Source organism: Megalops cyprinoides, chromosome 4 (assembly GCF_013368585.1).
Source record: "Megalops cyprinoides isolate fMegCyp1 chromosome 4, fMegCyp1.pri, whole genome shotgun sequence".
NCBI lineage: Eukaryota > Metazoa > Chordata > Actinopteri > Elopiformes > Megalopidae > Megalops > Megalops cyprinoides.
The window spans coordinates 33214419-33240982 of NC_050586.1; the positions used below are offsets into that span (position 1 = coordinate 33214419).

The 26564-nt window shown below is 44.1% G+C and overlaps 1 protein-coding gene across 1 annotated transcript in view; it reads left to right on the plus strand.

Moving 5' to 3' along the window:
* The window catches only part of tmem8b (transmembrane protein 8B), a 100182-nt gene that overhangs the window by 15173 nt on the left and 58445 nt on the right, over positions 1–26564 (plus strand). Inside the window, exon 2 of the mRNA XM_036527607.1 lies at positions 20733–20922. Coding sequence (XP_036383500.1) covers positions 20733–20922 — 190 coding nt within the window. The remainder of the gene's footprint in view (positions 1–20732; positions 20923–26564) is intronic.

The window sequence follows — 26564 nt, forward strand, 5'->3', positions numbered from 1 at the left end:
GATGGAAAAATATATCTGAATGATATTTTTCACATTTGGAGTGGTAGTGGAAGTTGTATTTTATGTATGTGAAGCATGCATCGTGAGTTATCCTTCAAAAGCTGTCGACCCTCTCATGATCGTTCTGTTAAACGTGAGATTTCTGAATGATCCTGCTGACCTGATCTTTGACTAATACCGTTACAGAGTTACAGATTCACTGATGAGTGGAATGTGCTGACATTTTCCATACTAGTAAAAAATGCTGTAAAAATACCGCCCTCACTTTCAATATATGCCCACGCCATTGGCCACTCAGTCCAGGCGGTGACATCATGTGAAACCGTACGCTGGAGGCAGCGCTATCTGACACCATTCCATCACTCTCAGTGCTTAGTGATCTCGCTCATCAGTGCTGCGTGCTTATGGAGACTCAACAAGTTTAAGGGTTGTCACTGGAGACCATGTGCCAGGGCACTAGAGGAACACGGCGAAGTACGCGTCAACGATTCCGTTCTTTCTCGTGGCTCCGATTCAAGCGAAATGCAATTACCCCTGTCAAAACACAGTTGTGTCGAAACATGAAAACAAGGTTGGATCATTCTCCAAGGAGCGATTCCTCTCGGGATCCCCGGGGGCACTCGATGGTGCAGATTTGATTTGCTGGGGAAAGGGGAGTGGTTTTCCGTTGCATTTGGAGGACAGAAACCCCCCTCTTTGACATTGGTCTCAATCCTCCACGTCACCGCGGTTCTGGACGCGTTGCCATGCAACGTAAAGCCGGGCACTGCGAGTTCACCGGATATGTGAGGCCTTGAGAGAAAGATGCAACATGCTGCAACTATGACATTGAAAAGGCATCACTTTAGGACAGTGAGCAATGGCTGTTGAGCATTCAAATAGAAAGGCGCATTTACAAAATTGCAGTGAATGTTGCTGGGATGATGAGCAGTCTAAGGCAAACTCACAAGCGTCCCCTGGGGATGGTCTTTGACAAAATGGATTGCAGCGTAAGAATGATATATTTTTCAACATAGATTCTGTCACATTGCAAATGAGCGTGAAGCATGCATGATATGAAATCGGTCGATGTTCAGAAGGTGATTTATGGTATTGGCTGGTTCTATGCAGAGGGCTGGCTGTGACTTTGCAGATAGATGGCTTTCGTGATTAGAGCCATCACAGTGATCTGTTGCCTTGGGTGCTGCTTTTGATATTATGGGGTTATTAATGACAGTGTGACAAAAAGGCTAACAATGTTTAAAAGCTGAGCCATTAAAAGATGTATCACTGCATGAGGAAATCACACATTGATTAACTCCACATATGAAAACAAAAATGTTTTTTTTGTCATTTTTCATCAGAAGATCTGGTTTCTTGTTTCATTTTACAGACATTCATGTTTGTGTGTTTTCCTACATGTACACATGTGTGTGACACATGCACACACACATACACACATGCACAAAGCAGGAGGTGCTGAAGCGAGGCACATGCACTGCTCCGATACACTCGCCCATGATGCCAACTATCCTCCACCCTGCAAGCCACAGGGAGTACCACAGAAGATCGGGTGCCAACTGGAGGACTGGCAAGAATCTCATTGATGACAAGCTAGCAATTTATAGATGGCTGGCAAATTGCTGGAAGGCACAAATACAGCATAACCCCAGGAACCCTTTGCCCACACAAGCTCACCCTACCCTGGTGAGACGAAGCTAATTTTGCACCACTGATGCAGTTCTAGTCAATAAATGAGATCACTCTAACTAACCATGTCCGTGCTATGGGGATCAGCCTGTGCTCAGAACGAGTGCCTCTTCTGACTGGGCCACCTGACAGCCCCGAATCACTGTCACTGTCATTCAGAGCTGAACATTTATGTTCAGTTTCACATAAAGTGAAATACAGCCTAGACTCCCACCTGTGACACACACGGCCTTCTTACTTAAAGGAGAACCTCCCCTGAAATAAAGTGCCATCCAGGTGACAAACAAACCTTGTCGCGGGTTTCCTTTATGGCTCTGTATTAACTCCGTAGGGACTGATTGATAGCGTGTCAGGTGGGAAGTGTCCATCCTCTGACACTGTTGTCTTTTTTCAATGCCCTTTGCGGTGTGACATGTCGCGCCGTAATGGCTCTGCTGTCAAAGCGTCTCTCCACGTCATGAAACAAAGAGGAGGCCCAGCTGCTCCAGCTCCGTGGCTGTCGATATCTTCATCGTGCCTGTCCAGCTCGCAGACGGACCCAAGCGCCCGAGTGAAGAACCCATTTGAAGTGTCTCATTCATCGCTACGAATGACACGGCTTGTGTCACGGGAGGCCACGTCATTTTAAGTGGCAGAGCCTTGTTCTGTTGGCTACACCTTCGAGACAAGAGGCCACGACAAGGGGACCACAACCTGTGTAATGCAATACAAATCAAAAGATCTGTGGGGAAAAAAATCTAATGTCCTACACATTTTTTTGGTTGTTTGTAATTCATGACACAATTCAGAGTCCTTGAAAACACATACCTCATGAATCTTGATGACATTCGGATTCAACTTTTGAGACCAAGCAATGGAGTGTGGAAAGTATATTGTTACTGAAGTCAGCCACAAAGATTACATTTTCAGACTGGAAAAGTGTTGTGTTGAAGATCCTAAATTGATGAGCTACAGAGAAGGGCTCTGTGAGGAACTGTCTCAAATGCACCTGTGCTTGGATCCTTTTATTGTGGTCTCAATAGATAAAAATGTGAATTTGGGAAAATTGCAGGTGATTTCTTTCCACTCTTTCCACCCATTCCATGCATCTAAGTGAGATAACTTTGTGCTCAACAATTTGTGTCAACAAACACCAAGCCTCTTCCTTTCAGAAAACTCCACCTCCCATTTCACAATGTTTCTGTTTCATCTGCCACTTATATCACTAGTGCGTCTCCTACCCAGTAATTACCGATTTTTACCTCTCATAAGCAATTACTGTGCTATATATAGCGCGTTTTCATTCGAACCGGGGTGGCTCAGCAGACGGTGAACCGCACTTACGCCATGGAGGCGCCTCCGACTACTCTAAAACGCCGTCGCCACTTCCAGTTTATTATGAACAATTATGCCACAGAAGCCCTTACAGCTGACAGAGGAGTGTGCATAATTCATGCGCCGCGAGGAGGCGGGAGGTAGCCATTGATTTATCGTCTGTGCGCCGGTGCACACGCGCGCTGCGAGCGCTCCTCAAGGTCCCTGTCTTCCGAGCGGCTGCCTCACACGTCTTTGTCAGGACGCTGCAGGGGGAGAGGAGTTAAGCCCCGCTCCTTTCGCTGCACGCGTGTGAGAGGGAGAGAGGTGGCGGAGTCGAAAGAGAGCAGCGGCAGACGAGAGAGGACAAGGCCGGTGCCTGTCAGCGAGACCTTAGACTGTGGCCCGGCGCGCATGGTGGCGATACAGGCCTATAGGAACAGGAGGGAGGGGTGGGGGGGTGATGGGGGAGGGGCCGGCGCGGAGGCTTTGGGCCATTACCCGGCCTCGAGCCCCACCACGCTCCGCGAAAGCAGGCTGCAGCTCCCGGGAGGCCGCCGCCCGCTGCACTTTGCCCGCTCGCTTTTCCGTCTTCTCCGCAGACAGCTCTGCTCGCTCCTCTCCGACCGCGGCAGTCTGACCTAGTTAGAGATTCTCCCCTCCTCCGTTCTCCATCTTTCCTTTCGGCAAGATGGGCGGCCGTGGAATTTTTTGGGAGGGTGTGCTTTGACGTTTTTGCGCTAATGGTTTTCGGTATTTCAAAGCAGTACCTCTTGAATGAGACCCAAGAAGGTGTGTATATTCATGTGAGATACTTGCACATAATGTGTCAGGTTCTCTGCCCATAGCAGGTCCTGAAGTATTTGGGGATCTCAAGAGGTAAACTATTTTTAGGTTATGCCTTAGGTTACGCCTTGGTTAACTCCAACATTTACCACTACAAATTTTATCTGAAGGACCATTTCTTCTCCTCACCTCATGAAATTCACATTTATATATATAAACACTTACAAATATATATGTGTTGGATTGTACCATTGCTATCTCTTTTTAGCAGCTGTTCTAAGCGGCTTATAAATTTCAGCACTCTGAGTCCCAATTAGAAAAGAAACACACTTCCTACCTCTTTAGATAATTCAAGTGTCAGATATTACCAGGCAGACTGACAGTCAAGGTATTGGGGAAATAATAGGTTGATGGATGTTTTCAATGGAAGAGAGCCTTTCGTATAAATCCGCCCCGTTTTCTGTTTGAAAGCAGAGTGGTTCATTATTCTGGGCTCGCTGCATCACTGTCAGGTTGTGAGTGCACTGCACAGCATATGTTTAATGAGAAGATTATAGACTTTTTTCCTCTACAACAACTGTAGAAATCTCACAGCCAACCACAGTGTCTTCAAAAGGGCATAGTTAATATGCTTTTATGTGAAGAGCATGTCTGTTGTCTGGGGCTAGAATGCAATGCTGTGTGTAGGCTGTGGGGTGTTTTTTTGAGCAAAACACTGTTTCAGTACAGCATCCTTTGTGTGTTGCATTCTTAAACACATCCAGCCTTCAGATTACAGCTGAATGCGGCCTTTATTAAATCTGTCCATGATGCACTCCATCCTCAAATTTAATCTAAGCAAGATTTTTTTATGAAACTTTTTCAACAATATGAGTTTGGCAGCTGCTGAAACTAACAAAAGAAAAAAAAGAACATGTCCTCATTACTCAAAAGAAAGGACAATGCATATTGCCCTTAGCTACTTGTAGTCTTGTATCATCGCACACCCAAACAATAAGAAAAAAAAATGTATCCTGCCCTACATGGTAAGTCTGAAGGTCATTCAGAAAAAAGAATGGCCGAATGGCAACAGAATCATTATGTTCTGTCATGTGATCTAAATGGCCCTATCAGTGAACAGGAACAATGCAATATAAGGCCAGCTAGAATCATTATTCTTAAGTGTCCCTCCCACCAGTTTTCCTCTTGTGATTTGACAGAACAAACAAATCCCATTGTCATCTTCACTTTTGCCGGTGGGTGTCAATCTTGTGGCAAGTTCATACAGCTAAAGCTAATGGTGGCACATGTTAGCCATAGCCAATGGTGGCACCCATGACATAGCATTTTGGTATGGATCTGCCATCTGTACAAAATTAATCCAACTTCTGCTCATGTGCTCTTTGTAACCCCATACTTCCTGCAGGATAAAAATAAATCCAGTTTTTATTATGAATGCTTTTCATAACTCATTACAAGCATCCAGCTGATTTCAAGTTATCTTTTATGGCAATATGCTGCTCTGAACACTGAGAAGGTCATAAGCTCAAAGTATTACAAGTCAGAATAGGTCACAAAAATCACTTGAAAGGCCTGTTTATAAGGTGGCATGCAACTGCAAACACACTGAAAGCTTGAGATTTAACAGGATTTTACAGAGACATGAAATTACTACATTGGCTATGTGTAATGGCTTATATTTCACGTATTATCTATTTGAAACAGCTGGATATTTGGTGAAGCAAATCAGGTTAAGCAAATCAACAATATTATGAAAGTAATTGGTTTCAGTCACTGAGTTTGAGGAATACAACAATATGCTTTACGTAACATCACTATGTGCACTATACAGTTAAAGCCAAAGAATCTGTTTTCTTTATTGGAACACATTTCCAAAGAAGCCCTCCCTTCCCTTGCTAAAGGTCACCTTCTTGTAGGCATGTCAAGAGAGTTGGTGTATTTAGTACAATGGAAAGGCTGCTGGATCCCCTTTACATATAAGCTTAAATGATACTGAAACTGGGGAGTATATCCAAAAACAGTCATCTCATAAGTTACCCCAAACCATGGCACAATATATTCTGAACATCGGCAAAAGCATTAGAAGATAGAGAAAAACAACAAGGACCTAACAGGGCGCTGTCATGAGAGCGTGAAGGGCCACTGAGGCGTCAGGCTCGTTGCCATAGCAATCCCACAACCGCCCGTGCGGGAGAGAGAGAGAGAGCTTGACGTGTTGGGATCTGCCGCGGCTCCGGTGCCGGTTGGTTGCGTCGGGTTAAGGGGCGCTCTACGGCGGGGGAAACACGTGGGCCTTCCTCTCGAAACGGCTCCCTGTGCTGGCCTCTGTGTAGTTGGTTCTGCCTGCTGGTGGCTGCTGAGGAGATTCTGAACTCTCCCTGGCTGTGGTGTGACATTGGGATGACCTGGCCGCTTCCTCTGTGGAGGACAGTACATCACAGTTACACTCTAAAAAAACTCTACAAAATTTCTCATAATGCAGAGAGGATGGGTTGCAGGCCCACAGAAAGAAACTGCATGGCGTGGTTGTGGCCAGCTCATGTCTGTGCGTAAAATCAAAGCCCACGTCACTGTTTATCTTGAATCTGCAGGTCTCGTGATGACTGAATTCTGTCTTCTGTCATAAAGGCCACACTGAATTGAAGGTGTCTGGTGATCTAATACAGTAGCACAGTAGCTACTGTAAGTATTAGGAAGCAAGACCCTCGATGGCGTGGGTGTATTTGATTAAGGGCCATTTTTTTTTTTTTTACAGCCATGTAGTCTGAGCACTAAGCCCTTACTGTGCGTTATTTGGAGGGAGGGGATGACTTGATTAATGAGTCCTGAGAATAAACGGCATGGCCAGTGTGTAAAGTAAATCCATGTTTGTTAATAAGGATCGAGAGAGCGATGATGCTTCTGATGCTTTTGATGCAATGCAGGTTGCAAAGATGTGTCCACTTGGAAAAATACATAGAGAGAACAAAGGGGGAACAGATCTATTGTGCAAGTACAACAAGTATTTGTCAGAGATAACAGACTCGGAACAAGACTGTAGGACTCAAAACACAGAACACAGTGTAATGGCACCACCTCCACCATGCTGAGAGCACCTGAGTGCAGGTAGGGCCATTTCAGACTTTTCCATCAAGAGTCCTTGAGCAATGTTCTGGCTTTGAAACTTTGGGCCTTTTTATCTTTAATAAATATGTGGTGTTTGTTTATTTTTTCTGCAGAAGAGGGCTGACTTCCTGTGCAGCTTGTTTGATACAGTGAGCGACATTCCAGCCCCCAGCACATTTCACACACACAGGAGCAATCCACTGGGACATTTCAGGTGTTTTTGTTTGTCTGCTTTGCTTGTTCTCGCTGAATCATTCCTTTTAGACTCCCCCTCAAAAAAAAAACAAAAAAACAAAACAAACATACGTCAGTTTAAAGCTGGGAATCTGATGCCAGGTAATTGAGGTGACGTTACTTTTTTCAGTGTTTTTCTGTTTCAGCTGGAAATGCACATTTCCGTGAAATGCCAAAGAACGAGATTTCCTTTTTTTACCTTTTCTACAGCAACATTAACATAAACCGTGTGGTAATTTTCTTTAAAAAAATATAGAATTTTCCAGAACGTTGCTCAGGCAGTTAAATCCCTCCCTAGATTAATTACAGGTGTTACGTACTCACCCTTGCAAATCACTGGAAAGCCCTTAAAAAGCTGTGGCACTGTAAATCAATAGTGGGAAATTAAAAGGGCCATTGTGAGCAGACAAGCAGATTGTTGTCAATATAAGATATACAAGACTGCAGGGATGTTGAACTGTATAGGCATTTCTTATGAAGAGTTTGTTTGAAATATATGAGAAGGAAGAATGCTAAATTTTTAATACGTCAAGCTCACCAAGGAGCGCTAAACTGGTAAGATTGGTTTTGACACTAGAATAAATGCATTTGAACACCTTCTTAACATAACTGCCGCTGCAAGGGAGAAAAGTGAAAAATCTAATAAAGAAGATACTACCGCAATACTGCGTCATGCAATCACCATTGATTTAACCGTCAACATGCCTTTTGATGAAACATAATTAGTGTTCCTTATTCTTAAAAACAAATGAGAATGGATTACTCCTTTGTATAGTTTCTGTAGTGATTATGAAGCAATTTCAAATTTGCTGATTACCTGCATGCTGTAATTCTACCTGTTTAAGCACCTACAGTTCAAACCCATACTCAACGAAACACATTCTCTCGATTGTTAAATATGCAGCGTAATGCAGTATTTCACCAAAGTACTTTATTGAAATGTCCTCACTTTCAAGTAAAGGCAGACAAGCCCTCCAAACCTTTTGCTTTGTGCTCTAAATCAGTTTTGCTTTAATGGCATTGTTTTCAGCAGGTGGAGGTAATGACAGAAACAAAAAACATAATTAAATGCTATTTTAATCCTGAAGTACAAAGACAGAAGGCCTGTGGAGCAGACAATGCTGAAGCTAGTACAGTGTGCCAGACCCAGTTCCAGCAAAAAGGTGTGATGAACACAATAGACAGGGAAAGAGTTACAGAGGAGAGAGAGAGAGAGGGAGGGGGAGTGAGAGTGAAAGAAAGGAATAGACTGGAGGAGGCAGAGAGAGAGAGAGGCAGTAAAAGCAGGGTAGAGGGGGACAGGGAGAAAAATTGAGAGAGGAAAGCAAGAGGGAGAGAGAGTGAAAGAAAGGGGGAGGGGACAGTGAAAGAGAAAAATGGAGGGGGGGGGGCAAGACAAAAGGCTGATCAGATGTTACCGTATCTTCGTCATTCCAGACAGAGTGATCTACACACAGCACCAGGCAGACAAAAGCCTGGAGAATAAGATGATAGATGAGGCAAATACTGTCAGGCCAGGAGCTGCGCTGATGGACAGATTTCAGAAAAGAGCATCACGTGAGACTGGCCCAAGATAATGAAAGGCTGGAAGCACTGTGTGGAGGGTTTGGAGAGGGCAGATGACTTCCCCTCTCCTGCCGAATTGGGCCATTATTAAGCGCTCGGCTCCAGGTTGAAAGGATAATACCAGTGTATTTTATTATGGTTATTCAATTAGGGTGTTTTACTGCCTGTCTCTATCGAGTCTGGGTGCATAAATCAGCTCTAATCAGTAAGGACTGGACAATGCATTCCTCCTTGGAGATTAGACTATCTGAGCCCAATCTCAGCTACTGGACTGGGATAGGACACTGCTTATCGAACTCTGCGGAGAGGTGCATCATGGTCTGCAGTCTGTAGTGGATATCAATAACTGTGGTCGACACTGTAATTTAATCATCCATCTGAAGGCATTAAAATGATTAAATATTTGGTGATTAAATATTTTTGCTGTCAAATAAAAAACCCCATAATAGTCCACATCATTTTCATTTGAGATTCTTTCATAAGCGGGAGCCAGTGTAAGTTATGTTGCAGATCCCGCTTCAATTTAGTTTATCTCATTTGCGATGTGTTTCAGCATATTGAAACGCATCAGTCTGAATCTAATGAACGCTAACAGTTCAGCCGGCGAAGACAAAGCCAAGGTTACACAGGGAAGCCAAGTCAGCAGAATGCCGAGGAACCGTTAGCGAAGCCGCATCAGTGTTAGTCACCGAGTAACATAACAATGTCAGCGGCATCATATCTCTAGCAGTGCGTCATCAGTCTATTGCCTATACTGGGACGCCGCTCTCATTGTTCTTGCGAGAAACCGTCATTGAAATGAGAAATTCCCCTCCCGAGGGAGACTGGCTGTCCAATTTGTTCTGGGAAGGGGTGATGTGTTGTCAGAGGGGTGTACACAGGCATCGAGCACCTTTTCCCAGTGCTGGGAGTCCTCAGTGCTCTCCTTTGAAACAGGAGCCAGGTAGAGCGCGAGCGGCCAGTGCTTCTCATTTATTCATTGGAAAGCCGGTGACATTTCTCGTTCTGGCTGCATGGCGTGACCGTGTGGATCCCCTGCCAGAGAGCTGCCCTCGAGCACAACGGCGATACACCACCCCCCACCGATTTCCTCCAACAGTGGGGTTGACCAGCTGCCCCCAGCCCACCCCTCCCCCTTTCCCCCTCCCCCCTGCTTCCTGCTCTGTGTCTCTCCGCTGCTTACGGTTACCTGACCCACTCAAGGTGCACGGGGCCAAGGAGGGCACTGTTTCTATCAGAGTTCGAGGGGAGCCCCCCGCGCCCAAGCACCAGGAGATGGGGACACGGCGCAGGGTTCTCGCGGGGAGGAGCTGGGAAGAGCAGCTGTTGTGCTGGGCACAGCCAGTGCCCTTGTCTGAGCCGGGCTGTCTGTGTGCAAACGACGGGCTCAGGCATGGCTGTCAGCAGAAGCCAGCAGCCACCAGGGAGACGCCTCGGTGCCACACAACGGAGGGTTTTACATCTGCTGTCTCGGGCACTGCGGTGTGAATCACTGACGCCCCCCCCCCTCCCCCGCAAACCCCCACCGCCCCAACCATCTCCCCATCTCTGTTTTATGCACGTCTCTGAAGAGAGTGGTCATGCACAGCACATTTTGTGTTTTAATATCAATTTTTAAAGAAGGCTTCATATTTCACCGAGTCTGCCTCCTCTGTGGCTTTCTTCAATTAACCTTTTATGTAGGTTTTTAACTCTGTCAATCTGATGGTCCCCGGTCAAAGCTGCTTTGTGTTTTTGGTGTGCTGCAAGGGATTGCTGTATGGCTCCATGGAAAGGAGATTCTTTCAAATGTATATTTGCATCTTATCTGCATATGCACATTTATAAGATGATAAATCCTGTAATGCTCTGTTTTATTAATACAGCTTTATTCTTTCTAATATTATCTTGGAATTATAGCTGTGTTAGTATTTTCGATGTGTACTTTCTAAATAAAGCATTTTAAAAAGCACATCTACACAGGCATCGAGAAGCCTATAGAATTTCCTACTATGTGTGAGCAAGCTTTTGATTCTAAATCTTTTTTTCATTATCATACATTCTGTGAAAATAAAGCAAAGTTATGTTTTACACCATTTTCGATTGATTTTTTTGTACAAGGCTGCTCTGCTATACAGTGACAAAATCTTAAAAAAGTGAAAACTTTATGGTTTCTCCATCATAGAATATTGTTACTAGAATAGTTTTATCTCAGAAGCCATATTACGTAGTGACTGAAGCATACTGATAGGGCTCATTTTTGTTTTGGAAGGACAGGTTTACTGTTTCCAACAGTTTAACAGCTACCATCACAGCTGAGCTATGAAAGGGTTAAGCGTGGGCTGAGCAGGTGTGTGAGCTGTAAAATCTGTGCATGCACGAATTGCTGGTTTTATTGGTCAAAGAGAATTTCATTACTGTGCTCCACTGTGTGGGTGCATCTGTGCGTGTGTGTGTGTGTGTGTTTGTGTGTGCGTGTGTGCGTGCGTGTGTGCGTGCGTGTGTGTGTGTGTGTGTGTGTGAGTGGGTGAGTGAGTGTGTGTCTGAGAACTCACAAAATAAACAAGATTGAATGGTATTGTACTTTTCTCCCTTTTAGGTTAATGTTGGCCGTTACTTAGATATTTACATAAATGCTGAGTAGGGGACCATTTTTGATGCCATAAGATGTTGGCCTCAGGCTTTGAGGGGCTCTGAGGGAGAAATGCTTGTATTCATAATAAAGGCAACAGGTTCATTTTGGATGGCCATGTATAACACAGTCATTAAAGCCTTATTAGCAGCTAATTACACTCTATTAATGCTGTAGTAACCTCATAATAAGGAATAAGGAGGTATTAGAAATCTTTATGTTCACTTCCACATGAAAACTTGCATTCATACATACTCAGCTCCTCATATATTAACGATCATGACTGTTTGCTTTTAAGAGCTTGCAGGTGACTTTGTGTTGCTCATGGCACAATAAATGTTAAAAAGCTTGCTTCTCTAGCTAAAAAAGACATTTCTGTGTCTCATTGGCTGGCTCTTGACTATTTAGCCAATAAGATTTCTTGCATCTACTGGACACACATATGAGAAGCACACATTTACTGGTAGTTGCTAGGGTAAAAAAAATGTGCTGTGCTGAGTAGCAAAGCAGTGGCACCTCTGTGGGAAGAAAAGCTCTTGCCAAATACTCAAAGGATACATTTTATATATAGAATATATTTTAAGTGGGAGATTAATGTTTTGTACAGGACATACGGTAAAGTCTCCATAGATTACAAGCAAAAAACCTAAATTGCAACAGACATCTTGAAAGCACTTTCCCAAACTGAGCATTCCAGGGAAAGGTCTTGGCAGGATATATTATTTCAGTGACATGACTAACGACCCTCTTTCTAAAAAAGCTGTTCATAAACATAGCAATATTACATCAACCCATATTACTGGTTATGATAAAAGCTGATAACACGTACTGTCAAATTTTATTGTACAACATGTTGTTTCAGAAGGGGAAAGCTATAACTGTAAGTAAATACAACTATAAACAAAGTAATAGCCTGTACTACAATTTACATAATACGAAGTATAGTCAATTTAAAATCCTCCGTGTTAATGTCATGAAAATTGCATTTGGTGTGCATATTTGTGTGGATTATTTTATTAAGTATGTTTTTTTGCCATGGCTTATTACTAATTGCCTAAAAGTCACAGACCTATCTATAATTTAGTGGGTTGTTCAGTGTAAGCAATATAAGTGGCCAACAACTATTACATCTAACCAGGAAATATTTTTCATTTGTAATGTGACCAGTTTTGTTCCCCATTCTATTAAACTCAATTTCATGTTTTGACAGTTAAACTAATGTTTCTGTTATTGGTAGTTACTTGGAGATTCCTTAGTCAAGCTTTCAAGATATTTCTGAAGAGCTGCTTGTTGCAGAATTAATGCATGAAATTATTTTTTGCCAGGCAGCTGGCTAAAACAACCTGAAACCAGGGTTTACCTTATTCCATTTAGACATTTGTTTCGATGAAAATTTCCATTGGGTGAAGGGAAATGAAGTCCAGAGCTCAGGGCTGTGAAGTATATTTACATATATGTTCCTCATTTCCCATCATGCATTTCAGTGAGTTTAGTAAGGGGATGAACTGAGCCTGAGCGTTCCATTTTCAGTTGTGTATGTTGAGTGAAATTAAAAATTAACATATAAATGAACCATTGTAAAGGCAGGCAGAGTGACTTGTGAATTGGATGAGAATATTAATTCATAGATCATATGTTATGCTATTGACTTCTCTTCCCTTACAGAGTGTCCAAATCCCCCACGATAATCTGAGTTTCCTATTCAATCTGCCACTGATTGCTTGGAAGTGATGATGTGAACAGATCAAGTAAGGACACTTGCCACTTGCCATCCAGTGAACACTCAAAGCATTCAATTCAATTGGCCACGTTCAAACGGCCACATTTACTGTCTAGTCTAATCACACTCAAATATATTGAGTGTTCATTGGATTAAAAAAATGACACCCATGTTTTGGGAGGGAACCGAAAAGGCATACTAGTCATTAACAAAAATTAAGCCTTGTCGGTTTTAGGTTATGTCAATTCTTTTGTGAATAAATATATGCAAATGAACACAAAAATTAGGATTTATATAGCCCACAAGATATAAAGACCTGAAAAGGCACCATTCAATGTGACTACATCACTGTCCTTTTTGGCCCTCTAGAGATAAAATGTCGTTGCCATAGGGAGCCAGCACTCTTGTGCCCCAGTCACACTGGCACAAAGAAAACATTCACCTGTCATTCACTTCCATTCAAAAAAGGGGAGATAGGTGAAAAAACCATTCCTTTCCACTAGCAAAGTGAATTTGTCCAGTTATATTGCAGCTCATTCGCTCCAAGCTCAACTTCGATGAGCAAATTCATCAAACCTGCAAAATTACTCAACTCACTGAAGCATGTCCAATTGGATACAAGTGGGTGGGTGTTTTGACCCCTTAGTTTCTCCAAATGACCGGCACTACTGCCAAGAGCTACTTCTGTTCTTCGGATAGCAGGATGATTCATTGAACTCAAGTAGATGATATGCACCAGTATAGACAGGATAGCTAATGCATTGAAAATGCTAGTGACTACTACCACTACTACTGTGACTGTAGTTAGCTGGCTAATTTCATGATTTTTGTGTTCATGTTTAATGAAGCTTACATCGCTGGGCTGCCAAAACACAAATTTTGCCATCTCTGGTGATTAGACTGTGTGGTTAAAATGAGTGTGACCACAGCATTAGTCAGTGAGTCAGTCAGTCAGTCAGTGAGGGGAGCTTCCCTTTTTAGGGCTTGCCTCCTCGTTCACAACCCAAATTATGTCCTTCCAAAACTTTTCCGTCTTTTTTGTCATGTGAGAAACACCCCAGTATTGCTCATTTTGTCTCTGTTGCATCCTGCGGCAGACCCCTGCAGAACTCAGTGTTCCCCACCGGCTGCAGCAGCTCTCTCCCCTTAAATCCGCGCAACGATTGCCGGATGGATGGAGATACATAATCTCCTTTACACCAGCTCCGGTCCCCCTAATCCAGTATTCCTCCCAAGGAATTACACGTCCCCGCAGATAAGCGATGGACGTGATCCTGCGAGTTCTGTGCAATCAGACAGCGTATCTATGACCAGTGACCTCTCACTGGACCTGATGTAATTTGCCTGAAAGGGGTACGGCTTAGTGGCCAATTTAAACGGGGGTGACTAATGACTGTGAGTTAACGCAGCCGCTGATGAATGCCGCTGCAGCTTAGATGTGACTTGCTTCTTTAGTTAATTGCAAACTGGGCCAGCTCCTCAGGCCAATGCCTTACAGTGCATCTGCTTCCCAGTCCTCTCTGCGTTGTAAGCAAATACTTTGGTGGCAGAACACAGCCCCTGATCTGCTGAAAGCAGGCTGTAGAATATGATTGTCTAACGTTGGAGGTGCCTGCAATTAGAAACGGCGGGGATAATTGCCTGATTACCTTTTTAGGCATAAAACGATGTTTTAACAGACTGTGCTGTGATCAAATGTAAACCATGGAGATTGTTGAAGTCAGAATTTCCTTTGAAAGCTGAAGCTGGCTCTACATCCAGCGCCTCCGCCTTGGTAACATAATGTCATTATACCTCCACGCTATCAATCTTGTCTGGCAATTGCCACTTGCATTCTGTTTTTTTTTTTGTTCAGTTGTTCAGTTTGTTGGTTATGCAGAGAAAATGTACAGGATATATAGAGAAATCCATTGCCTGAAAATACCTTGCATGCATCAGGGAATCAGCAGACATGCACTCCTACATTTGCAGGGGACATCTGGAGAGGGAGAGGGAGGAAAGTACATGGTCTAATGTTCTCAACAGTGCTTGCTATCCCATTAATTATACACTCGACGGGAGTGGGAGCGAAGCTGCCTCTGTTTGGTATAGCAGAAGAAGATGTCAGCCTTGTCATTGCATATTTCAGCAACCGGGGCAGGGCTGAGGAGAATGCTTCTCGCACACTCCAGCATAACTGAGAGGGTGACTGGAGATAGAGGCCCTATGAGCCGTGCTTTATCTTGACTGCAGGCTTTTGTTCTGCAAGTTTTCTTCATAAAGGACACTGTGACAGTTACAGTGCCCCCGTTATTTCCTCTTGTTTACCATCAGCGGGAGGTGGGGCTTGATTATTAAAGCAACAATCCCACAATTCCCCCAGGCTGGCTGTCGAAGCAGCAACACGCGGATGTTCTTGCACAGCTCTGCGAGGGATCAGAATATCCCATGATCCTCTGGGCCTCCCATTCAAATCAACCTCCGACTGCTCAGAAGTGATGATGTGAACAGCTCGAGTCAGGACACCTGCCACTCGTCTGGGTCTCTTAGTGGTAGGACCCATGGCAACCGCTCACTATGGAGAGCGACCAGGCCCAGGCGCCCTGCTGGAACTGAATAGAGCGCTTTAATGTTATTCATCTCTCTTGTGTTCCGCGGGCTTCAGTGGACTGTGGCTGACAACCTACATTGATCTCTTGGATCAACAGTCCCTTTCGGCTTCTGTTGCGTGACCTCTCTGTTCATCCTTTTCTCTCCCCGTGCTAACCCTGCCTCTCCTGACCATTATTTTCAGTCGACACCGGTCCCGGCGCTGTGCAGTGCATCATGGAAATATCGCAATGTTTTATTCCTGCGAATATTTAAAATCGCAATGTTTTATTCCTCCGACTTTTAGAAATTGCAATGTTTTATTCTGCCTTCATTGAGTGTGGTAATGTTCCAGCAGAATCAGCGTGCTGATTTTCTTTCTGGATGTGCACAAATGATGCGCATCCATCTAATCATGGCAGTCAGGCAGATTAAACCCATTCCTCGTGTTGATGTCTGCGCATTTTGGAGGGGATGTAATCCGTGGGATTTGGTGGTATTCACAGGATGAACTTACGCGGCTCAGTCTGCAGGTAGAACAAATGAAAACTCTCAGCCTTGCTGTGGCGAGCTGCCTCTTGTGCTGGAGAGCCAACATAAGCCAACCCCCCCACCCCCACCCCCCCAACTGCCGCCAGCAGAGAAGGCTTTGAAAGCAATGGCACTCTCAATGGATTCCATCCAGGGTTTAAAGGCGGTCGCTGTCCCACCACCCACACGAGTCCCCATTCCAGGAGATGCAGGCATTCACTGGGCCATTGACACAGCTCACACTGTAGCTGCGATTCAGCTCTATCCCGTGTGTTTAAGCAGAGTCACAGGAGGAGCTCCATCTCTGATTTTTTGTGTTTTTTCACAGATTTTCCTTCTGGCGCGTATGTAAATACGGGCAGAGAGGTGTTGGTGTAAATGCCACTCTTCCTCGCTCTCTCTGCCCAATGCTGCTCCTCGCGGCGATGTGTCACCCGTTAGTCATTAGAGTTAGTCATTTCCCCAGCCTCCTCCTCCTCCTCCTCTTCCTCCTCCTCCTCCTCATCTCTCACCACGCTCATGCCAAAAGAGAAATGCATGTCCCCTCCACGTCTGCTTGCCTCTCCAAGACCAGCAACAGGATCACCTTTCTACAGAGAAGCGATCCTGTGGTAATTCTATAACGCAGCCGTCACAAGCCATCTTGTCACCCTCCGACCTCCTCGCTGCCATCCCATTAGGGCCTGAACCGTCTCGGCACAGATTCAGCGTGGAGCGAGGTTGGAAAAAAAAGCAGAGAAAATAAAATAATAATGTCAGTGAGGTAAGGAAAAGCCAGTCATTTATTTTTCTTATTTTCTGCCCATGGCCTGTCCTGGGTAATTAGGACCGGAGCTGCTACAGGTTTTTGTGTTAGGTGCTCAGCTGGGTGGGGAAACGTGCGGGGATCCGTTTCCATAGTTTCAGTCCTGCATGCGGCCTTTTTGTGCGCATTTTTCTTTGTTCTCGGCGAGTCCTGCAGGATGCTGTGTCTACACTTCCTTTTCGCGAGGCCTTTCAAGTGCATGAAGTGTTTTCTGCGGTTGAAAGGCACGCAATCAGCGGGCCAGGCCCCCACTGGGGGTGGGCCTCACCCCTTTTTTTATGATGCCCGCTTCTCGCTGCACACTGTGAGCTGAAGTTCGAGAATTTTCACTTTCAGTGAGGACCTCCTGCTGAGGTCTTCCAGAAACAACTAATAAACCACACTGCCTTTGCTGACAGAACAGTGCTTAGACTTCTGCCTTCTGCCTATGCACCTCCCAGCTCTAGGGTCAGGGCAATAGGGGCACAAGTACCAGCAAATTTAAAATGCTATTTGAAAAATTGTATTTACATACATGAAGAGAATTGAAGCAATTTGGGCTGAGCATTTGTGCATACACCTTCACAGAATGGATGACGGAAATGGAGACGTGTGTCTCGTGACCCTAATGTCACGTGTCAGCCAGACACAGAACAATCGTGGACGCTGATTCTCTACTTTAAAGAGACGGGCCATTAATTATTGATGTGCCATCAATGCAGGAGATGGAATGTGACCTTCAAACAAATCTGATATTAATTTTAATGTGCATTTTTCTAACTGGGGTGCCTGTTCTGAGAGGCGCATGTTGAGCTGTTGACTTTTTTGTGAGGGGAAACTATTGACAGAAGGAAAAAAAAACACAAATTCCATAAAGCGCTGGTAATTTAGCAGTCACTTTGCCCAGTGAGAGGTCCTACAGATAAAACAGAAAATGGAATGCCAAGGTACAAGCATGAATGTACTTTGCATTCTCTTCAAGGTCTCCTTTCAGTTTAATTAATGTGCATTTGCTGTTGAATTCTAACTTTCCCCGCAGTTATTTAATCACTGATTAAAACATGGAAATTTAAGCGTCTCTCATAAAAGGGCTCTTGAGCACCTGTCTCGGACTGGGTGCTTCAGAAATAAGGATGTCATGGAGGTGTTATGCCCACAAAACAGGTGCCACAATGCAGGGGGGTGGGGGCTGATGAATGGACAGGTGAAAATGGGTTAGGGGCCAGCGGCTCAGTAAAGCTCTCCTCCGCTTCACAAATCATGCTGGGAGCAAGCGGGAGGTGGACACCGCGGTGCTAACAAAGACAGAGCAGTAGGATGTGTAACCGGGGGGGTGCCTTATGGGGAAAAACAGCATTAAGTGCATAATTCCAGGGGTACTGAGAGTCCCTCTCTGACAAGGAAATCTTGTAAACCTTATCATTACAATGTAGGTTTCTATTCACTCTCTTTATTCAGAACAAACAGGATATCTATCCCCCCCCAAAAAGGAAAATGAGACCAACTATTTTTGACGGGGGGGGGGTGTCTGCTCACTGCTAAGGGAAGCAGATGCTCCTATCGTACATTTGGGGCTGCAGCTGGAGCTGAAATCTTCTGTATGTCTTTGAAGTTTCCCAGTGCTTGAAGGGCCAGTTCTGACAAGCGCAGCCAAACTTTCCCTGATTCCGCAGTAGAAATGTAGGATGCCCTACAAGCTGTCACTTTTCTGAGTGCTATGTCACATCAATGCCTGTAACCCTGGCAACCCTCCTTTTATGCTCTTGCTGAACGACGGGGAGAATCATAAGTCATGCGGTGGGTAATTAAACACTAATGTGCATTTCTTTCCTTGGAGAAAGTACATTTTTTTACAGCGTGAATTCGTTTGGGGGGGCCATGTACTGCACGTGGTATGCTTTTTTGGTTGTTGTGTTTCGTCAACTGCAGCCCACTTTGAAGTTTATACAGTTACAAAGCAATTCATAAATATGGATGGCACTGAGGGGAAAAAAAAAAAAAAAACTTGCTATTTTCAAAAAGTCTTGCACCAATTGAATTAGCCCCAAGTCTCAGACAGAGTCAACAGTCAGTAACACTGCTCTGTGTGCGTTGTTTGCCGTCTCTACCTGCAAACAGTGCATTGCACATGTAGAGTCAACATGTACCATTCCTCTGAGAGTCCATCAGCTTAATAAAACTGTCAGCGCGCTGATTTGTTACGTCTGTAAATAAAAGGAGACGGGCGGAGAAGGGGGCTTCTGACAGCGCTGGCACACGTGTGCTGCCTTCTGTCCTCCTCGTTCCTGGTATTACCCGACTGAGTCCTGCAGAGCTTAGACCGAAGTCCGGGAGGGCGTTCTCAATGTCAGCCCAAATGAGGGGGCGTCCAGATTTGCCATCTCGCTGATGAACTAGGTGCTCAGTTGCTGATGAGGGCTTTCCACCTTGGGGTGGGCAGGTCAGGCAGGTCTGTGCAAACCGTGAGTGGGAAGCAGTTGTCAGCTACTGCATGATGGCAGCAGATGTGAAAATGCACACTTGTGGCTGAATTACATATGCAAATGACTATCCATAGCATAATCTGGAAGTATGTGCGAAAAGCTGCTGACCAACTGCCTCCCCATCCCCCACCCGTAAGGGCAGCCAATTAAAAGATCAATTCACAGTAATTGCTTAAGCTTTTGGTCCAGTCTCAGAGGTGGCTGACAGAAAAAAGCACAAACATTGGAATGAATCTAAAAGCCGATGATTGAAAGAGGAAGAAATAGCAGAGAGGTTGGCAAGAGCTACTGGCTGCCCAGGGACACAGCTAGAGTTTAATATAGTGCAAGCCTAGCAAGAGCACAGGAAACAAATTGCATCTGGTAGCAGTGTGGCATGTGCAATAGCAGGGTGGCAAATGCAGTAGGTCAGGCATCCAAGCACATAACCAGAGGGCTTTGGGTTCCAATCCTGGATGTGAATCCTGTGCGAAATGCATCCTGTTAATTGTTTAAGTAAAAAGCCAGATAATGTGGGAAATTTAAGATGTAAAGGTCCACCTTGGAAATGATAACTAGCAGATGAAAAATGACCTTTCCAGTAAATGAAATATGTGTGGCTTTGATCTAGTCAAAAGCAGCAGAGTGCTTTTAGAGCAAGCTATTGCGCAGCAAGCTGCTCTTGTGACTTGAAGTTGTGATGTATTCAGCCAAAGAATTTTAGACTCCATTCATATATGACAGGCCAAACCCACCCCCAACCCACCCCCAAACACAGACACATACACACATAGTCTGCACATGTGCACACACACACACACACACACACACACACACACACACACACACGCACACACACACACAGAATCTGAGAATGACTGTGTCAAAAGATATTGGAAGCATCTTAAAGCAGTCAGACAGCAGAGCGGTACTTCTCATCCACAGCAGTTGTCTTTGCGCTTTAAATGTACACAGCTGTAGATGCGTACAGCGCATCAGTGATTCTCAGGAAAACAGCTGGGCTGAAGAGCATAAATGTTTCCCCACAAATCATGCGAAAGATCGGAAGCCATTAAGCGTGCTGACGATTGTTCCGCAGGACGGCACGGCTCATTAAGGCAGATCGCAGATGTCATTTTCTGCCTTCTCCTCCTGCCCAGCCCGTATTGAAGAATGAGGGAAAATTAATTCTGGAGAGAGCCCAGGATTTGAATGGAAGCCAAGGAAGCCTGACCCAGATCAACTGTGATTAAATCAATGGTTGCAAGGTTCTGGAGAGAAGGTCACCCAAACAGCATTAGGACTGATTCCCCCCCATCCTTGCACGGGTGGAATAAAAGTCATCTTTCATCTAACTAATTTTCTCCTTGTTCCATTCCCCAGATTGCCTTTTCGTGACTGATTATTTCACCCGCACGCCTCGCAAACTGAACGCCTTCCGGTCGTTCGCCAGCGTGGAGCTGTTCCACTTCAACGTGCCTGACGACACCGTGGTAGCCGTCTGGAACCTCATCACGTTCAAGGAGCAGGGGGGCACGTTCGGAGACGGCTGCCCCGACCGCAACGTGACCGTGTGAGTGCGCACCCTCTGTTGGTGATGCTGAGCGGGGTGGGAGTTGGGGGATGCAGGGAGAGTGAACATCTTATCTGGAAAATTAGGCAGAATGAAGGCTTGCTCAATTAAAGAGGACATAACCATACACTGATTTTGCTGAATCATACTACATCTGAATCACAGCCCTGGAATAATATGAACACTGACGTTTCCACGGGGATCATTTTGCAAGCTGAAATACTTTGTTGCACGCTCCATTAGAAAACAAGCATTATCACTGTACACCGGTGGAGTCCAGGAATGACAGATATACTGTATGAATTGTGCAGACTGCTAAGCAAAGGGCCAATCCACTCTTTTCAGTTGTTTTCACTCTGACAGATACTGACAGATATTGTGCTATGCAAGTCGAGTGATTTCGCGGGTATTATTTCATGCGAAGACAGAGGAGTCCAGAATGACTCATTCTCTTTGAAATAACAAGTAAAGAAATAGGATTCTTGCCTGAACAGAAGGGTCATCTAGATATTTTGGAAACAACTGTTCTCGGTTTTCACAGCTGATGAAAATCTTCTATTTGAGGTTTGGATCCATTTTTTAATGGAGTGGAAACTTGGAAAAAAAAAAAAAGCGCACATATCTCCCTCCAGAGTGAGTGGGCCTTTGTTCGGCTCGAAAACAACATGTGGCTTTCAATGCCTGAACACCCACAGAAATCACCCCCGTCCCACTCCTGGGTGTATAGTGATCAATAACACAACAGCACAATGGCCGTTAGTAACAGCAGGCTCCATTATTTATCCCGACAGTGAAGGAGTATGCACTGTACCTGCACTCCAGCTTAACTGGCTAAACCCTCCACCATGCTGAATCATTAAGGCCACCTGTCACAACGGCCTCAAGGTGTGAAATTGATCAATCAGACAAAGGTTAAGACGCAGCTGAACAGGTCAGAGAACAGAATACAGGGCTGTGTGCTGGTGCATGGCGGTCAAGGTTTCTTTATTCATTCGTCTGGTCATCTGTAGATGCAAAAAAATTCTGCAGCCACTTGAAAGCTGTGAAACCCAGTGGTTTTGCCTGACTTCACACAAAGAAAGTACAGCATAAGTACAACGTAATGGTACAGACTGTCCTGTTTTGCAGTGAAAAATGTTGTAACTCTTACTGCAGGGCAGCATGGCCTAATGAGTAACCTGGGCTTGTTGCCAGAAGGATACAGGTTGTAATTCTGAATGAAGCATTATGCTTGTACCCTTGAGCAAGGTACTGTGTTTAACCTTTAGATTTGCAGTAAAATATCCAGTGTGTGGGATTCTGAGTGGCTTAGCTCCCCTTAGTTGGCATGCTATTCCTTCTGATGCAGGCTTTATAGGCTGAGACCTGTGGTCCAGGTTTGAAACTGGCTGTGCCACTTGCCAGCAATGACCAGGATTCCACAGCAGCAGAACAAACTGTCCTCGTTCCACTGCGGACGGGGGTTTCTCTTAGGTACCCTACAGTTTGTTAGGCACCTGTGAGTGGCTCAGATCAGTGGAGTAGCACTTATCCTCCAATGAGTGCCCGCTCTGCTGCAGTGAGCTGTGTGACTGATAGAGTGAAAAGAAGCTGTGGCCGTGTGCAAGTGTATCAGAGGATCCCATCTGTGTCACATAAGTTCTCCTGCACAAGTGCAGAGGTTGTTGTGGTGACCTGAGCCTAATCTACAACTGATGATTCAAAAACACGAAGGAGATAAAGCATAAAAATACTGCATGAAAAGATAATATTTAAAAGAAGAAAAGTGAGCTCTATAAGGCCTGCTTAGCAAAAAGCGAATAAAAAACAAAATGAATAAATAAGAATAAAAAATAATAATAAAGAACAGAGAATAATGCTACCAATAATAATACTGTCACTACTATTACTTCTACTATTACAATTACTACTCCAACTAGTAATTGTCATTATTATTATTATTACTACTATTATTTTGCTCTCCATGGTGCCATGAATAACATAGCTTCCCATATAAAAAAATCAGAGCTGGAGAATGTGTTTTGGATTTAACATCAAAAGGAGACATTTTTCCCTAAGGGAATAACTGCTTGAGAAGGTGGCAAATTAAGATGTAACTTACTCATGTGCCAGATTTTGTGGGGTGGCCATCAAATGATACACTGATGTTTGCAAATGTACATTATGACCTTGAAAGACAAAACACCATACATTAATGGTTTCCTTGCTTTTGAAACAAACTATAAACAAAGATTTATTGAGAGTGCATATTTCAGCTGAGTGTATGTGAATACTCCTGTCGTGAGTGGCATCCTGTTAAACATTTGTGTCAGGGGCTTAACGGTATTGCACATGCGCTGCCTAGAACTATTCTTTCCAACACATAATGACATAAAGTTTCACAGCAAGGCAGTGTTTGATGATTCACTGCCATTCCCCAGCGTTAAGCTTCAGGGAAATGCGTGATACCTTGGTGCCATCAGAGAAATATGTACGTAAATGCAAATTCTGTTTCAATCGATTTGAAAAAAGGAGAAAGGAAGTAACGTACATCCATATTGTCAGGTGTAACTCAAGGGAAATATAACATGTTGCGGTAATTACAGATGTCGCTCACATGTAGCATCAATGTAATAATGCAACATGTCTCAAAGGATAGTATTGAACACAATATTTGCCTTTCCCATAGACAGAACATGAGAATAATGTTTTTATTATGCTTGCCTTTTTCTGGAACAGAGCCACTGGAGAAGCTACTATCAGAATGAAGCTGGTGATTTAATACCACTGTGTGGGTGGATTAAACCTACGATCATATTCCAGGCTCAATTCATTATCATTTTTCCCCAGAATATACTGGAACAAAGTGTATAACGCTGTATAGGTAGTTTTTTACAGGAAATTTGTGTATACTTATCACACATTTGTACTTAATGATAGCCCCACAGATACCATATAAACAGCACTACGAAAGAAAACAGGGATTTCACTGTTTTTCAGTATTTAGTAGCACTGGTGCAGTGGGCAAGAGTTTTTTTCCACGCCGGTGGTCATGTGACAGTGCAGGTACACGCGCGAAGATTGTGTAAACACACAGAGCGCCACGCGAGAAAGCAGAGAGGAAGCTGCACAATGTAATTAGCTGATAATTGAGCGCCTGCTGAAGGAGCCAGCGAGACTGCGAGTTTTATCCTCTCACCGCATCCTCGTCGCCGCGTCCCCGCTTAGGAAAAGAAAGCGCGATGCATCACCACTCATGGCGAGAAAATCATTGTGTAGATCACGCGGCTCAGATAACGCGGGAAGCCAAAGAGGGAGCGTAATTAATCAGCCTGCTGTTAGAAACCGGGGAGAGATGTTGGGGGGGGGGGGGGGGGGTCACAGCGAGCCGACGGGTAGCGGGTGCTCCCAGATCAATGCCTCTCTACAGGATCAGAGATGACGACAATCATTACACGCAATACAGCGGGGAAACCAAACAGCAATACAGCGGGGAAACCAAACAGCTTTATCGCTCACTCGGGCAGTCACTTTGCTTCAGTCGGCAGCACGACGCAATTTTTGGAGAGCCGATGAAAGGATAGCGCTTGATGCGCTTGCTGACCGATGACCTGGGAGTAACTGAATTTCAAAGTGTTGTCGCTGGAAGACAATCACCGGCTACCATGTAATATTAAACTGAGTTACAGTTCATCAGGAAAACCATATAACTCACTGTAAGCTAAAGTAACGGCAAGTAAAGTATCAAACAGGGTGACTTCAGCTATTATAAAGAAGACTTGTACTTCCAAGCAGACCAGTTAGAGTAGAGTGATACAGACAAATTCAAAGATTTTGGAAAATGGTAAGAACAATGTACATACGCCTCACCAACCACATAGTGGTGTCTAAGAGTAAAGATTTATTCAGAGTGCATAGTTTAACTTGTGAACCTTCTGCATAAAAAACCTGAAGTTGCAGAATGTCTTTTGCGTTTAACATCAAAAGGAGACATTTTAGCTTGAGAGGCATTGGCTGCTTGAGATGGTGGCAAATTAAGCTGTAATAGCAGCTTACACATGTGTCAGATTTTATAGGATGGCCATCAAATGATACACTGACATTTGCAAATGCACAGGCCTTTTATGACCTTGAGAGGCAACATACTATAAATGAATAGTTTCCATGCTTTTGCAACAAACTATAAATAAAGATTGATTGAAAGTGCATATTTCAGTTTAGGATATGTGAATATTCATGTGGTGAGTGGCATCCTGTTAAACATTCACGTCAGGGGCATAACAGTATTGCACATGTGCTGCGTGACCTTGGCGGGGGACCAGATGGCTGAATGTCCCCAATGATATTATCAAACTCCCATCCTTGTTCTTCACAGACACAACAACTATTACACAGAGCTCTGTTCATCCTAAATTACCCATAATAGGCAAATGAGGAAGAACAGTTTGGTTTGCAGGAACATTTGTTTGCATTCAGTTAACAGAATCATTCATCTCAATGATTACTGCAGCATACAAACAAAAACCACTGGTTAACATCAGTTTGTAACAAAAAAGAAAAACCCACCATATTGTCATTACTCAACATATTGAATCAGAAGTTAAGAATAAAAATTTAAGTTTTGCATTTTGATTAAGTCACCCACAAATATTTGTGCACTGAGACTTGCACAAACAAGATGGGGTACAAAGGTGCAGAGTATACAAAGGGTAGTTGAGGGGTATAGGATTCAGTTCCGAGTGGCTTAATGTGAGTGGTAAGAGGACGAAAGACAGACGGAAAATGCAGTGTGCTGAGTACTTTGAAGTGCCTTTGTTTGAATGCTAAAACTAAGGAAAAATGCATTGTTGGAGTTGGAGGTATCTGTGAAAACTGGTGGTTTTAACATGATTTGAATTACAAAGACCCAGATGAATAAAGGGGTTTGGGGATTCATGTAACATAACAGGTTATAAGCTGTTTGGAAAAGATGGAAAAAAGAACTAAGGAGTGTCACTCTACATTACAAAGCACTTGAATGTGGATCGTTCTGTAAGAGTGGCATTTAGGCTACATGATGGCTTAGATAGCAATTAGGATACCTTGGTCAGCTCTTATCAGTGCACCATGAAGTGCACAACCCCTGCAGAAGAGCAAACAGACTAGTCTTGGGTCTTACAAATATGACCTACAAAGAGGTAATCTAAAACACTTCATCTTTTTACTCTCAGTGAAAGGAGGCAGAGGGGGCGTGAGTGTACATTTCTCCCACTGATATTAGAAGCCTTCACACTGTTGCTAATGTATGGAATAGCTTGTTAGCATATGTGGTGGGTCATAGACCCTTAAAAGAGAATTTAAATACATATTGCAGTTAACATAGATGGGGAAAAATGGCAAGCATTGGCTGAAAGGCCCGTTTAGTCAAAGAAATGGGGTGGCAGTGTAGCATAGTGGTTAAGGAGCAGGACTTGTAACCGAAAGGTTGCTGGTTCAATCCCCGCTGGGACACTGCTGCTGTACCCTTGGGCAAGGTACTTAACCCACAGTTGCCTCAGTAAATATCCAGCTGTATAAATGGATAACATTGTAAAGAACCGATGTAAGTCGCTTTGGATAAAAGCGTCTGCCAAATGAATAAATGTAAAATGTAAATGTCTTTATGTTGATATGACATGGTGTTG